Source organism: Chiloscyllium plagiosum, unplaced genomic scaffold, assembly GCF_037043375.1.
Source record: "Chiloscyllium plagiosum isolate Xiang-an unplaced genomic scaffold, Cpla_swu_hap1 HiC_scaffold_16, whole genome shotgun sequence".
NCBI classification, from domain to species: domain Eukaryota; kingdom Metazoa; phylum Chordata; class Chondrichthyes; order Orectolobiformes; family Hemiscylliidae; genus Chiloscyllium; species Chiloscyllium plagiosum.
In genome coordinates, this window is record NW_028270154.1 from 16,686,262 (window position 1) to 16,703,192 (window position 16,931).

A 16,931-nucleotide genomic window follows, 5' to 3' on the forward strand; every position below is an offset into this window, starting at 1 on the left:
CAAAACAGTGAAGGGGAGGGTAGGATCTCCTGTTTATATTTTTTTTAGTGAAAGACACACAGTGCACCAATCTTTATTCAAATTCCACCACCAGGAAGATAGGAAAACACCTGGGTGGCCAGTGACAAACACTGCCCTTTGACTCCTGTTTATTTATTTATTTATTTTTTTCTTTTTAACCCCCACACTACCACCTAAGTGCGGTAGTGCTTATTTTATCCCCAGCACCCATGGTGTGTGTGCGCAAGTGTGAGACACAGTGAGAGACACAAGGTGCACGAATCTTTATTCAATTTCCACCACCAGGAAGATAGGAAAACACCCGGGTGGCCAGTGACAAACACTGCCCTTCACAGCAAGGGACAGTGCTGTGTGATCAAAACAGTGAAGGGGAGGGTAGGATCTCCTGTTTATATATATATTTTTTTCCAGCAAATCTCCCGTTTATTTTTTTTTTTCCCTTTAACCCCCACACTACCACCTAAGTGCAGTAGTGCTTATTTTATCCCCAGCACCCATGGTGTGTGTGTGCAGATGGGAGACACAGTGGAAGACACAAACTGCACCAGTCTTTATTTAATTTCCACCACCAGGAAGATAGGAAAACACCCGGGTGGCCAGTGACTAAACACTGTCCAGCAAATCTCCCGTTTATTTTATTTTATTTTTTTTCCCTTTAACCCCCACACTACCACCTAAGTGCGGTAGTGCTTATTTTATCCCCAGCACCCATGGTGTGTGTGTGCAGATGGGAGACACAGTGGAAGACACAAAGTGCACCAGTCTTTATTTTTTTTTTATTATCTCCTGTTTATTTTTTTTTTGTGAGGCAAAAATATTTGACCAGAGTCTGGTGGAAATCTGGAGCTCATTGCCTGTAAAGGTGGTAGAGGCAGAAACCCTTAAGGCATTTAAGAAGTATTTAGATGTGAACTTGATTACATGGCTATGGGCCAAGTGCTGGAAAGTAGAATTAGAATAGTTAGGTTATTTTTTTTGACTAGTGCAGATTCAATGGGCTGAAAGGCCTTTTTCTGAGCTGTTGATCTCTCTGACTCCATTGATTCAGAACAGAATGGGTGAGTAATTCTTGCTATCATTGAGTCACTGCCCTCTGGCTTATCACAGACCTTCCACTTTGTTCTCATGCTGTTAATAAAGCTTGACTTGCTTGTAAGGAGAATTCTTAAGGGCGTGAACTAAATTGTTTAGATCCAGTTTAGAATTTTTTTGTGGTTTTTAAAAGAATTTTGATATGACAATTCCATGGCAGCTTTTTTTGGAGTGTGTATTGATGTGTATGCATTTGTCACTGGTATGATATATGATGTGCATGTGAGTATTTCATGTGTATGTTTTGTGTGCGCGCATGTATATTATGCACATGTGTGTGTATATATCCCATGTGTGGGTATAATGTGTGCATGAGTATGTCATTTGTGTTCATATATTGTACATATATGTGCAATTTACATCTATAGCATGCATATGTGTGCATTTATCATATGTGGTTATATTGTGTGTTTGTATATTTTTTTTCTACAGGGCTACCTATATTAGATCAGTAGCAACACACTAATTCCAATTCAGAGATGGAGATTATAATGCATTCTGATGGAACAAACATTCACCTAATGCATAGAACAGTTTGTGATCATTCAGCAAAGCATTGTCTTATTTCATAAGTGAAAAGGTTTAACCATGAATGAGAATTCCAACATAGATGTATAAGAGTTATTGTGTGAAGATTTATTGTTTAAAATACAGAATTTATGGATGAAACGTATGAATAAATTGAAGCTAATAAATGTTGAAAGAAAGCTTAAACAGTATAACAATCTTGTTAATGCAGGAATACATCAGTCCCTTAGGTCTGTTTGACCATGCAATGAAATTATTGTTAATCAGCAGCCTAACTTTATATATCTGTCTTTGACCCATACTCGGAAATATCTTTTTGCTTAATGAGAAATTATCTATCTCAGATTTGAAACTATCAATTGATTAAGCATCTGCTGCCATATTGGAAGAGAGTTATGAACATCTCCACCCTTTTTGTATGTAGAAGAACCTCCCATCATTTCTCTACAACCTTTTGGCCTCAATTTTCAAACTATCCAGGCTATTTCTCAAATCCCTAATGAGTGGAAATTGTTTATCTTCAACCACACTGTCTTTTCTTGTTAATGTCTTGAAGCTTGCAATTAGATGACACATTGACCTTCTAAATTCAAAAGATCACAGGCCTAATTTGTATTAACTGTCCTCAGGATATCCCCCCTGAAGTTCAGGTACCATTCTTTTTAACTGATGCTGCATTCCTTCCAATGCCAATATATCCTTCCTCATGTCCTTAATGATGACTTTAATTTCTATAGCATTAACCTTTACATCTAAAAACAGGTGAAGGAACAATTCTACAGAACAAATGAATGATTACAATGTTGTAAATGTGTTTAATCTTGAATAAATACAATTTAAAATACGAACTTGTCTATGAGTCAGTGTTTGTGAGGTCAAGTCATGGTTCGGAGAATTGATTACAACATTGACATTCGATAGAGTTGACAGCAGTTCAAAAGGAGAGTCACAGTGACATGAAGCATAGCTCTGTTTCTTTCTCCGAAGATGCCACTAGACTGACTCGAGTTTCTCCAGCATTCACTTTGTTTCAGATTTCCACCTGCTGCAGTATTTTGCTTTAAATTGACAGTTGATAGTTCTGTACAATACTGAGGGAGTATGCACTGACAATAACATTGTTTTTAATTTATAAATTAGACCAAGGCGTGCCTCATTTATCCTCTCAGATTTCCATTGTTTTTATTTAGAAGAAGATCATGAAAGCTCTCACAATATTTTGAGAACATATCTCTCAACTAATTTTAATGAATACATATGACCCGCTTGTTAACACATTGTTTTTAGGGAGACTTGCTTTGTGTGAATAGCATGGTGTGTGGCCCACATTCCAACAGAAGTTACCTTTCAAAAGAAACATGACATTGCTCATTTTAGTGCATTTGGACATTATGACTCATACACATGAAAGTCTCCACTGCTGTGAGACAGATTTGAGTTGCTGCGCTTTTCACATGTACTGTCATTCTTAATTCTGCAGAGTGGTGGTGCTGGAGAACTGCAATAGGGTTGGTGCAGACAAATTGGTTGGGTGTTGTGGTCAGTGAAGCAATGACTGCAGCCCTCGAAGAAAGCTGCTTAAAAATATCCAGACGTATCTGTGGCTCAGAACCACCATTTGCAGAAAGCAGTTTAATCCAAGGGCATTTCCAGCTGTGTAATAACATTGAGGGCAGCAAACAGGGTAAACACCCAATCATTATTGAGACATGCATAGAGGAAGCAGAGCAGGAGGTTAAGTTCACATTAATGTTCCTTCTTATTTTTACAAAAATATTGCTGATTTAAACAGCTTACTGTCTCATTTGTACACAGATTATTTTAAGTTAGAAAATCCCCACGAATCTGATGACATGCCAGCATGACTGAATAAAAACCAGAGGTAGGACAAATAGAGGGAGTTAATCTAAACTACTTTCTATCAGAGAGACATATTTGCAAGGTAACAACAGTTGAAAAATAAGTATTTCAGGATTCACAACACTTCAAATTTTCACGTAGAATGGAAACAAAGGAGGGGTAGTTCTGATAATAAAGACAGAAAGATAATTAATGAAGACATTCCTGGGAAAGGAAGTTGTTTCAGAACATCAGGAAGTCCAGTCAAGTCAATGGGAATTGCAAGGATCATTGAGTGCTGTTGGGAGTATTTCTGGGCCTGGAACAATAGTTTACTCTTCACTGCTGCCCATGGAATGCAAGCTGGTGGACAGTAACTGTTTCCTCCATGAATATGTGATCAGTAAATTCAGTTGTGCCATAGTGGATGCACGTTCAAGTCCATTATGGTGACAGCATTTAGTTGTGCATCACTAATCTGGGCAACTGGTAAACATTGCAATGGTATCCAACATTTATTAAAGATGAATTTTTGAGACTTTTATCCATACTGATACTTTCCCATGGGATCCAGGCTTTATGGGAGATCACATAAATAGGGATGTAGCTTGGACAGGTCTCCAGAGATAATGTGGTTGGCAGCTGGTGTTGCTTCAGTTGGCACCTCCTGGTAAGTTATCCCTGTGTCATCCTCTGGCATTCGAGTAGACATCCCCACACTGGATGCACCCCCACCCCCGGCTTTCAAGACATGTGATCACTCTAGGGTTCCTCATTGCTGTCTGACGCAACTTCACTGAGTCATCATCCGAACACAATTCTGGTTTTGCAATACCGTCAAGTGAACTGCCTGTCCAACATTAATCACCATGTTTTTGATCTTCAGTAACTGCTCCCTGTGAACTGCTTCCATGGGGTACCATTCAGCTATTGGTTCAACAACATGGTCTTGGCCACCTGAGTCCAGCTGCTTGATGCTTCAGGGTCTGAGACAGAATGGGGTTGAGAAACATATCAGCCATGATTGAACAGCAGAACAGCCTCAATGGGCTGAATGGCCTAACTCTGCTTCTATATCTTGTGGTCTTATGGTCTATCTTCTACCCAAAGAGACTATGAACCATGTAAAGTAAATGCTCCTGGGGTTCAAGACAATTTATTTGCTCAGGATATTGATTTCTCAAATTGCACTTTTGAAAGTTAAGTACTTCAGAACCTGGTTATATTGTTCCTGATTTATTCTCTAGGTTCCTCTTTCCTGGACCAATCATCTCCTGAGCCTTGTTCAGAGTTGAACATTACAGCTGTGATTCAATTATCCAAACCATTCAATGGTCCATTTATGGGGATAGTGGGAGAGGAGTCTGACTTTGCCTTTATGTTGCAGAGAAACTGGAACTTTCAAATATCAATCCAGGAACTTCACAGATTAATGAATTTTTAATTGTAAAAACTGCACTTTCTCTGATGAAGTGAGAGCTCTGCTATCTGTCATTTTCCAGTTGATGTATAATCTTACATGCCACCAAGTGACTACTCTGTTCCCCATCACAAAATATAAAGCTCCCATATTGAGCTACCATGCGCTTTCTACTTTCAGCCAATTTTTCTGTCTCAGCCTTGAATGTATACAACTCAGTGATGTCAGTACCTAAGCTGCAAAGGAACAAGAAACCTGCCTGCTCTGTATTTTCACAGGTGAGATGTTAATTACTTTGTCCAAATTGACAGCCTCAGTTTCTGGTGTTTCAGTGTTCAGAGCTTTGAGCATCCCTGCAAACACCTCTTCCCACCAGGCAGGCAATCCTATTGCTATCATTAGTATTTTTAAAGGAATGATTCAAATATGGTTTGAAAAACTGAATTGGTGTTCAGTTGGTACAGTGATTAAAGCCATGTTGTTGGTGCTATTCTACACCACATTGTGCCCACCTAATCAACAGAGTTAACCAAACCCCACAACACATATAGCAAAGCACACAACAGATATCAGCCTGCAGGAACAGGAAAAATAAATAATGCAGCAAGTAAATGTAAGTAGTTGATCTCTGTTTACAGCACACTGGGGATATGAGTAGTAAGCGTTGTTTGTGCCAGTGAGGAGTGGGGATGACATCCTTCACATCACTGAATGCATGTTCAGCTATGGGGAAGTAAGAGAACATGACAGTGCTAGTATCAAGTTTGTATCATCTGTTGATTGACACCATGATCAAATCTTTCATATTTGCTACCAGAAGACATTCGATATGTGTACACTTGTACTTTTATCAATATGACCTTTAATAAACCTTGTGTCAGAAATGTGCTATGAATTCTATTTTCATTATTTAAGAGGCTTTGTCCAAAGATTTAATGCACCAAACCTCCACTTTCTCAAATCATGGTTTTGATTCCAAAGATCAGAGGCTGGTTTGTAAAAACAGATATTGTACCACCTCACGCACACTGGGCTGAGAATGGGAGACATGTCACTAAGAGTGATGGTATAAAACTGTAAAGTATAACTGCTGTGCTTTAAGAACTCAACCAGAAATTAATAGCTTTCAGGGAGATCCTTGGGAGATGTAGAGTTTCTGCTCTTCCTTGCATTTATTCATTATTGGGGCTGGTTGAAAGGCAGGGACAGTAATTGAACTCACACTATGGAATGCCAATCAAGTTCATGCAGAGATTTCAATGTCCTCAAAGCTGCAGGTGGTACAATTTCGGGGGAGCAAGTCAGGAGTATTTTAAATTAACCAAATCTAGAGCTGGAGGTGGATACATGTATTGAAGGAAACTGCTACATTGAGTAAGTCGCCAGCAGACCAGCTTATAACAAGCAAAAAGGCAACTATTTGTGTTATAGGAAATCCGTTGTTCGGAATCTTATACAATGTGAGATGAAAACATGTAAATAAGTAGCTGATGTCCTTGTCAAGTTTGAAAAATGAAACATTCAGAATGCAGAGTAAATAAATGTTACGAAGTTAGGTGGACAGGCAGGTAGTACTGAGGAAGTGGGGAGGCTGCAGAAGGATCTTGACAGGTTGGGAGAGTGGTCCAGGAAATGGCTGATGGAATTTAACGTGAGCAAGTGCGAGGTCTTGCACTTTGGCAAAAAGAATAAAAGCATAGACTACTTTCTAAATGGTGAGAAAATTAATAAAGCCAAAGCACAAAGGGATCTGGGAGTGCTAGTCCAGGATTCTCTAAAGGTAAACATGCAGGTTGAGTCCGTGATTAAGAAAGCGAATGCAATGTTGTCTCTTATCTCAAGAGGGTTGGAATATAAAAGCAGAGATGTACTACTAAGACTTTATAAAGCTCTGGTTAGGCCCCATTTGGAGTACTGTGTCCAGTTTTGGTCCCCACACCTCAGGAAGGACATACTGGCACTGGAACGTGTCCAGCGGAGATTCACACGGATGATCCCTGGAATGACAGGTCTAACATATGAGGAACGGCTGACGATACTGGGATTGTATTCGTTGGAGTTTAGAAGATTAAGGGGAGACTTAATAGATACGTACAAAATAATACATGGCTTGGAAAAGGTGGATGCTAGGAAATTGTTTCAGTTAAACGAGGAGACTAGGACCCGTGGACACAGCCTTAGAATTAGAGGGGGTCTTTTCAGAACAGAAATGCGGAGGCATTTCTTCAGCCAGAGAGTGGTGGGCCTGTGGAATTCATTGCCACGGAGTGCAGTGGAAGCCGGGATGCTAAATGTCTTCAAGGCCGAGATTGATAGATTCTTGTTGTCTCGAGGAATTAAGGGCTACGGGGAGAACGCTGGTAAGTGGAGCTGAAATGCGCATCAGCCATGATTGAATGGCGGAGTGGACTTGATGGGCCGAATGGCCTTACTGCCACTCCTATGTCTTATGGTCTTATGGTCTTATTAAGCTATTCCAAGGTACTTAGATCAATCCTTTAGAAATCATGTTTGCAGTAAGATATCCTATTTTGTATGAAAAGACAAAGTTGTGTGGGTGAGCAGCAAAGATCCTGGCATCAACAGATACAAGTGCAATAAACTTAAATTCTCAGCCATAACTGTATAAAGGAACTGAAATTCTCTTGAGAAATTACATTATAAGCAAATATCCTCTTTCTTTGTAGCTGAGGAATTAACCATCAGTAGGTTTGGAAATAGGAGCTGAAGTAATTTGGGACAAAAGGGTAAGTAGGAAGAGAATAGGGCCTCTCAAAGGTCAGCAAGGTGGCCTTTGTGTGGAGCCGCAGAAAATGGGGGAGATACTAAATGAGTATTTTGCATCAGTATTTACTGTGGAAACGGATATAAAAGATATAGACTGTAAGGAAATAGATGGTGACATCTTGCAAAATGTCCAGATTACAGAGGAGGAAGTGCTAGAAGTCTTGAAATGCATAAAAGTGGATAAATCCCCAGGACCTGATCAGGTGTACCCTAGAACTCTGTGGGAAGCTAGGGAAATGATTGCTGGGCCTCTTGCTGAGATATTTGTATCATCGATAGTCACAGGTGAAGTGCCGGAAGACTGGAGGTTGGCAAACGTGGTGCCACTGTTTGAGAAGGGTGGTAAGGACACGCCAGGGAACTATAGACCAATGAGCCTGACGTCGGTGGTGGGCAAGTTGTTGGAGGGAATCCTAAGGGACAGAATGTACATGTATTTGGAAAGGCAAGGACTGATTAAGGATAGTCAACATGGTTTTATGCGTGGGAAATCATGCCTCACAAACTTGATTGAGATTTTTGAGGAAGTAACAAAGAGGTTTGATGAGGGCAGAGCAGTAGATGTGATCCATATGATCTTCAGTAAGTCGTTCAACAAGGTTCCCCATGGGAGACTGATTAGCAAGGTTAGATCTCCAGAATATAGGAAGAACTAGCCATTTGGATACAGAACTAGCTCAAAGATAGAAGACAGAGGGTGGTGGTGGAGGGTTGTTTTTCAGACTGGAGGCCTGTGATCAGTGGAGTGCCACAAGGATCAGTGCTGGGTTCTCCACTTTTTGTCAGTTACATAAATGTTTTGGATGCGAGCATAAGAGGTACAGTTAGTAAGTTTGCAGATGACACCAAAATTGGAGGTGTAGTGGAAAGCGAAGAGGGTTATGTCAGATTACAACAGGATCTTGATCAGATGGGCCAATGGGCTGAGAAGTGGCAGATGGAGCTTAATTCAGATAAATGCGAGGTGCTGCATTTAGGGAAAGCAAATCTTAGCAGGACTTATACATTAAATGGTAAGGTCCTGGGGAGTGTTGCTGAACAAAGAGACCTTGGAGTGCAGGTTCATAGCTCCTTTAAAGTGGAGTCACAGGTAGATAGGATAGTGAAGAAGGCATTTGGTATGCTTTCCTTTATTGGTCAGAGTATTGAGTACAGGAGTTGGGAGGTCATGTTGCGGCTGTACAGGACATTGGTTAGGCCACTGTTGGAATATTGCGTGCAATTCTGATCTCCTTCCTATCGGAAAGATGTTGTGAAACTTGAAAGGGTTCAGAAAAGATTTACAAGGATGTTGCCAGGGTTGGAGAATTTGAGCTATGGGGAGAGGCTGACCAGACTGGAGATTTTTCCCTGGAGTGTCAAAGGCTGAGGGATGACCTTATAGAGGTTTATAAAATTACGAGGGGCATGGATAGGGTAAGTAGACAAAGTCTTTTCCCTGGGGTCGGAGTGTCCAGAACTAGAGGGCATAGGTTTAGGGTGAGAGGGGAAAGATATAAAAGAGACCTAAGGGGCAGCTTTTTCACATAGAGGATGGTATGTGTATGGAATGAGCTGTCAGAGGAAGTGGTGGAGGCTGGTACAATTGCAACATTTTAAAAGACATTTGAATGGGTATATGAATAGGAAGGGTTTGGAGGGATGTTGGCTGGGTGCTGGCAGGTAGAACTAGATTGGGTTGGGATATCTGGTCGGCATGGATGGGTTGGACCGAAGGGTCTGTTTCCACTCTATACATCTCTATGACACTATGACTCTATTTGGCATCAATGCTTCTTTGTAATTACACAAGATCCTTATTGATCATTCATCTCCTTTTCATTTTCCATACTGTCCACATATCACTTGATATCTTTAACAACGAGTCATATGTATTCAAGATGAGATAAAAATATTGGCTCAAAAGAGGCAAAAAAGGGGAACATGAGAAATAGGAGCCAGAGTTGGCCCATGAAGCCTTCAGTTCAATCATGGCTGATTTGATGGTGGCCTTAACTCTAGTTTTGTACCTGTGGTCCATGACACCCAACTCCCTTGTGAGATGAAACATCTATCTGGCTCAGCCTAATATATTCAATAAGTTAGCCTTGACGGCTCACTGCGATAGAGAGTAACAATACTTTGTGAGAAAAAGGCCCCCATTTCCAGCTTAAATGGGGTGCCCTTTGTTTGAAACTGTGCCCCCTAGCTTTAGTTTCCCCAACATGGAGAAACACCCACATGGCAGCAATCCTCTCATATCTCCTCAGAATCTGATGTATTTCAATAAGATCAGCTTCTTTGAAACCTCAATAACTTGCCCAAACTTTCTGCAGAATGGGTACTATCAAATTCCAACACATTTTGCAAAGGGGCGTAAAAGACATCCTCTTTGGGAACTGTCCAGTTAAAATTTACTGGAGGATCTGAAGTGATAAATCTGAGAATCTGGTCTTCATAATGAAAGGAGTAATATACCATTAAGTGGAGTACCCTGCGATTCTAGCCCCACTGCAGAATAGAGACAGAGTTGATGAATCTGCCTCAGCTGAAGAATGAAGGAAGTAACGTTGGACCCCGTTCTGGGGGAATGACATACCTTTGCAGATATTAGGAGCTTTGATATCTCTCTTTTTGGTACCAGTTCTTACTGGGAGACATATTCTTTACTGTTTTATTTTTCTTGTGTTTGTTGGCTGTAATGTCCAGACAGTGAAAGGTGTGAAATTCCATAAGGATGCTTCTTTAGCTGCCTATTCATGTTGCAATAATACTGTTGGAGTTTCTAAAGCTGCAGCCAACTTGAAAATCATATGATTTGTAACAGCCATTTTAGTCCATCTTAGTCCAATTTAAAATAAAGAAGAAAGTATTATTTTTTTCACAATAATTAATGATCTCTGTCATATTTTATGGAGCTGACACAGTAAATGTTACAAAATGTACAATCCTGTTTTATCCTCCTTTCAACTAATTATTGGAAATTCAAATGCCACTCAGGAAATTAGCTGACATTGTAAGATTATCCCCTGATTCTCCCATTTCCACCTGAGATACTTCCATGGGATATACGGGATGAATAAATCAGTGCTACTTCTTACCGTAATGTTGGAGTTGATAATGCATCATTATTTTATCAACTCATGTCGACTTGGAGAATTGAACTATCCAATGATAGAGTTATGTTAACTCTGGTGTAGCATGAGAAAACAGCACAATGTTTCAGAACCAATACTTGTGGTTGAAAGCTTTGATGCTCATTCAAATGAGAATACGTCCAATGGAAAACATTTAAATGATTAAGTTATCAACTGAGATACCTGAGAATAACATGTAGCATGCCAAACTACATACATGACAAGACTTTGATTCGTGGAAATTCACATTCATAGCCAACAACAGGTGAATGATCTGTTTCATGTTGGTGGCTATTAAAGGATGAATATTCAACAGTGACCCAATTAGACAAAACTTAAAGGATACATTGCATAACTGGATCATCGTTATTTGTTCTTGTTATTCTGTCACGTTCATTGAGTGGGCAGAAAAACACCTTTTTTTCATTTATTGTTGCACAAAGCTTTTTTTCCTGCCTGGCATGTGCTTGAGCTGTTAAACTCTAGATGAAGTTTAAAAATTATGGATGGTTTCTGTTGTGAGCAATTTTAATGTTTAAAATATGATATGATAAGTGTGTAAAATCAGAGTATGTACACAGAAAGAAAGCTTTAATCTACTCAGAAATCAGAAAATCAGTTCCCAAAAATAAATGGTATATTTTACAAATATAAGACCAAACTCCTCCTGCTATGTCTGAAGATTATTGATCTTACACATGTGCTATTTGTGCATAGATAGTAAAGGAATCTTCTTCGTTTGAAGTGTCCAATTCCTGAAAGAGAGAAATTGGCTGCTTATAATGAAAGACTACTTTTTGCATCCCTTTACATCTGACAATAATTTTACAAATGATAAATATTTTGGGATATATTATGACTCCCAGGAATTATTGTACTTACAACTTCTGAAGGATTTTTGTTGCTCTGTGTTCTCTCTGCTCCCTTTTTGCTCCCTGGAATAATTAAAACATCACAATAACAGCATTGACAGATTGGGATGAAAAATAGATGGCAACCATGAAATTCACACCTCTTCAATATTTTGCATTTTACTCATATGACCAATAGATTAACATGACATTGATTGACAGTGAGCTCAGGGGTTTGAACTGTATGACTGACATCCATACTAAGAATAGCATTTGGAAAATGCATCACAGGGATATCAAAAATATAAATTAATTCCTTCCATTGTTGTTGGAAGATTGCCTGATCCTTTGTTGGCTCACTCAACTACTGGTGGAAGTGGGTGCTTTTTTTCAGATGAATCATTGGAAGAAAGTGAAGCAGTCATATTTCCATTGAAACTTAGGGACAATATAAGAAGATGCTTGTTATAGAATCATAGAGTCATGCAGTACATTGTCGACATTGACCAAGTTTCTGAAATGAAATTAGTTCCACTTGCCTGCATTTGGCCCATATTCCTCTAAACCTTTCCTATTCCTGTACCTTTTCCAAATATCTTTTAAATGTTGCAACTGTACCTGAATTCAACACTTCCTCTGGCAGTTCATTCCGCATACGAACCACCCTTTGTGTGAAAATGTTGCCCTTCAGGTCCCTTTTAACTCTTTCTCCTCTAACCTTAAAAATAAATCCCCTAGATTTGAACTCACCCGCCTGGGGAAAACACCTTTGTTATTCACCTTATCTATGCCTCTTGTGATTTTATAAATCTCTATAAGGTCACCCCTCAACCTCCAACACTCCAGTGAAAACAATCCCAGTCTATCTGTATAATTCATATCCTCCAATCACAGCAACATCCTAGTAAATCTCTTCTGAGCCCTCTCCAATTTAATAATATCCTTCCTGTAGCAGAGCAACTAGACCTATACAGAGTACTCCAAAAGAGGCCTCTCAAAACTCCTGTACAACTGCAACATGACATCCCAAGTCTGATACTCTCACTGATCTTTGTGGAACACCATTGGTCATAGGTCTCCAGTGTGAAAAACAACCCTTCACCAGCACTATCTGTCTCAGCAAGTCAATTTGTATCCAATTGACAAGCTCTCTCTGAATCCTATTTGATCTATGTTCACTCATTAGAATATTGTGTGGTACCTTGTTAAAAGCTTTACAATAATCCTTGTAAATAATGTCTACAGCTCTGCCCTCAATCTTTTTGGTTGCATACTCAAAAAACTTGATCAAGTTTGTAAGACATGATTTCTCAAGCGCAAAGCTATGCTAACTGTTCCGAATCAGTCCTTGACTCTCCAAATGCATGTAAATTCTGAGTCCCCGCCAACAACTTATCCACCACTGATGTCAGATTCACAGATCTATTGTTCACAGACTTCTCCTTACAGTCTTTCTTGAAGAAAGGCATAATCTTAACCTTCAATCCTCCACTACCTCACCTGTAGCTATAAGTGGTACTAATATTGCTGTTAGGAGCCCTGCAATTTCTTCCCTAATTTCCCATGTCATCCTGGGATACATTTGATCCGGTCCAGAAAATTTATACACTTTTATAGTCATAGAGATGTACAGCATGGAAACAGACCTTACGGTCCAACCTGTCCATACTGACCATTAAAATCTCTAGCACTTGCTCTTCTGTAATGTGAACCATTTATGACATCAATATTTATTTCTCCAAGTTTCCTAGCTTCCATTTCATTCTGTACAGTAAACATTGATGTAAAATATTCATTTCATATCACTCCCACATGCTGTGGTTCCACACATAGATGACTTTGTTGATATTTAGTGGCGTCTATTCTCTCTCTAGTTGCTCTTTTGCTGTTGTTGTACTTGTCAAATCTCTTTGGATTATCCTTAACCAGATCTTCCAAGGCAATCCCCTTTTTGCCCTATTCATTCAATTCTTATACTTTTCAAGAGATTGACTTGATCCCAGTTGTCTATACCTAACAGAAACCATCTCTTTATTTTTGAATCGTCTCAATATCTAACCATCCTTTGTTCCTTAATTTTAACAGCCTTTCCTTTCACTCTAAAATGAGCATAATGGCTCTGAACTCTCGTTATCTCACTATTGAAAGTCTCCCACTTGGCAGTCATCCCTTTACCTGTGAACTGACTACCCCAATCAATTTTTGAAAGGTCCATCAAAATTTGCCATACTCCAATTACGAACTTTAATTTTATAAAAGGCCTGTCATTTTCCATTTCATTTTAAAACTATTAGAACATTGATCACTAGTCCCAAAGTACTCTCCGACTAACATTTCAGTCACTTCCCCTGCCTTATTTCCCAAGGGAAGGGCACATCTACATATTGATAAAGAAATTTTTCTTCAAGGCATTTAACAACTTCATCACCATTCAAGCCCCTAACACCTTGGCAGTCCCATGCAATGTTTGGAAAGTTGAAATCCCCTATTATTACAATCCTATTATTCTTACATGTATATGCAATTTCTCTACACATTTGCTCCTTAGTTTCTTGCTGATTAATGGGGAATCTATAGTACTGTACCATCAAGGTGGTCACTCCCCTCTTACTTTTGAGTTGAACCCCTATAGCTTCACTAGGCAATCCCTTAGAAATATCCTAAGTACAGCAGTAATGTTTGCCCTACTCAAAATTGCCATTCACCTCTTCTCTTGCCACAAGCCATCACTTCTTATCCCATCGTTAATGCTTGGCCTATAGGTACTGAGATACAAACAGGAAAATGAGCCTTGAGAAGAATTTTCATGTTATCTTCTATGTTCTTGTGACATGTAAAAGCAAATTTAATATGGCTTTATTGCTAAAACCACATCATTACTCAGAGGTAAGTGTGTAGTACTCAGATGGATAAAATACATTTCTTTTTCTGTCCATATGTTGAATATTTGGTGTGATATGATCCAAGAATGTCAGCTGCTTTCCTTTTGCTCTTGTTCCATATTGATCGCAACTTCCATAGTCCATTCAAAAAATGCTGTGACTAAATTGTTGTTTATTACAGAAACTCCTTGATAGAAATATTTCCAATTGAAAAGATATAACTGATTCTATGAATTAAATTTGCAATGATGCTTATATTTATCATGCTTTATTCTTTGGAAGGATGTTACATTGTCCAAACACAAATCTAGGATAATTTATGTAGTTTCCTCAGGAAATTAGATTAGATTACCTACAGTGTGGAAACAGGCCCTCAAATGATTAACCCACCCAGACCCATTTCCCTCTGACTAATGCACCTAACACTATGGGCAATTTAGCATGGCCAATTCACCTGACTTGCACATCTTTGGACTGTGGAAGAAAACCAGAGCAAACCCGCAAACTCCACACAGACAGTCGCCTGACGCTGGAACCAAACCTGGGACCCTGGTCCTATGAGGCAGCAGTGCTAACCACTGAGCCACCATGCTACCCTACAAATGGTGGACTCAGATTTAGTGATCATCTCCCCATCCACTGAGAAGGTAATTACATATGGGAGCAAAAGTATGCTTCAGAGAGTATCAAAGGGTAATCACATAGTTAAGGTGATTGAAGTGGTAAAATAGCACCTTTCTCTAAAGGTTAATAATGAAACAAAACAATATTCACAGGTTTTCTGGCATTCATCTAAACATTATGCAGTTCAACTTCTTGACATAGCACGATAGGATTAAAGGCTCAATGGGGTAGTTGTAGTGACACAGCCTCTGAGCAGGCAGACCCAGGTTCAGGTTTCAGGCTATATAGCGTCCCTGAATAGGTTGATAAGAAAATATCTAACATGATAAACTTGGAGTTCATAACTTTCAGGTTGTCATCCAAGTCTGATTGTTGAGATGCTTTATTATGTACTGATTCCAATTCTGCATTATCCATGTAGTTTCTGTTAGGATCCGACCCATACCACAATTCTTTCTTGAATTCAATATTAATGTGGAACTATACTTGGAGGCCACTTGATGCCTCTTCACAGCAAGTGGACCAAAGATTGGTGACCAAACAGAAGAAATCACATTTGTGTTGTACATTTTCCAACCCTAGTACATTGCACTAGAAAGATAATGACATACTTTTTTAGTGTTCCACATGTCGCAATGCAAGAAATACAGGAGTCAATTTATGTAAAACAGGATTTGACAAAAAAAACAAACAGATAATGGCCAGATCATTATTATCTGCTTTGATGTTGCTTGAAGGATAAGCGATACCCATGACAGCAGCGAGAACTCCTCTATATTCACCAAATTGGTGCTCTAGCACCTTTCGTGACCATCAGGGAGCATACAGGACTTTGGGATAGTGTCTTCACTTAAAGATAGTAACATACCATTGCTGCAATACTATATTACTGTGCTCACATCTCTCCCGTGGTACTTGAGCTGCCAGAGAGAAGATACACCCACTGAGCCATAATCTGAAACACACAGTACCGAGAAGTGAAAGAACATAACTCTGGGATTGCTTGATGCCACCAGCAGGTGGCGATAGATCATTATAATTAAATAAGGCTTATTTTCCAACCTTAATATTCCTCACCTTAAACAAGATAAAAATGATGCAAGTTTTATTACCTGGTGCAGTTCTCTGAAAATTGATTGTTGCATAATGAATATCTTCTGTTTCTGTGTCTGCACAGAATAAGACAGAAATTAAGAATTTTTACCTCTATTTGCAGATTCTGAACATACCCTAAACTATGTTATTAACTTAAAGTCACCACGGCATGGTAACATTTTATATTGAATATGCTAATATGTTAGTTTCATCTGCAATTAGTCTAAAAGTTGGTGAAGGTAGTTTAACAAATTGTATTAAATTATAGAATGGGAGACAAGCTGTTTAAAGAACTAATTTAGAATTTTCAAAAACACATTATTTTGGGGCACAAACTCACCATTTGGTGGTATTGCTAAAAGTGTTGAAGACAGTATTAAATCAAAAGCTTATAACTTTTTTTTGAAAAATGAAAGGTGGGCACCAAAGCACTGAGCAGCCTCTACTCCAATCATATTATTTCATGAAGCACATCCACCTGCTTCCAAATTTGCTCATCAAGGACTGTAAACTTCAGCCTTATGAAGCTCACTGCAGTAGTAATGTAATTAATGAGGCCTTATAAACACAAAGAATTAACTTATTTAAAAATGGGGAGAATTGAAAGGTAAAATGGTTTGTAGTGTTGGGCTCAATTATGATATTGTCAAACCATTAACCTTTAAGCTGAAAAATG

At 39.1% G+C, this 16,931-nt stretch overlaps 1 protein-coding gene across 6 annotated transcripts in view; it reads right to left on the reverse strand.

Annotated features, from left to right (window-relative positions):
* Positions 1-1,728: 1,728 nt before the first annotated feature.
* Positions 1,729-16,931, reverse strand: part of LOC122556491 (uncharacterized) — a 61,840-nt gene continuing 46,637 nt past the window's right edge. For 4 of the 6 annotated variants that reach the window (XM_087995172.1, XM_087995171.1, XM_087995174.1 and 1 more), the window contains exons 10-12: positions 16,273-16,329; positions 11,686-11,738; positions 1,729-11,558 (exon numbers count right to left, since the gene is read on the reverse strand). In XM_087995172.1, the coding sequence (XP_087851298.1) occupies positions 11,496-11,558; positions 11,686-11,738; positions 16,273-16,329 (173 nt within the window). In that variant the 3' untranslated portion in view covers positions 1,729-11,495. Of the gene's footprint in view, positions 11,559-11,685; positions 11,739-16,028; positions 16,116-16,272; positions 16,330-16,931 lie in introns of all 6 variants that reach the window. The other 2 variants (XR_015759706.1, XR_015759707.1) reach the window with 2 other exon arrangements.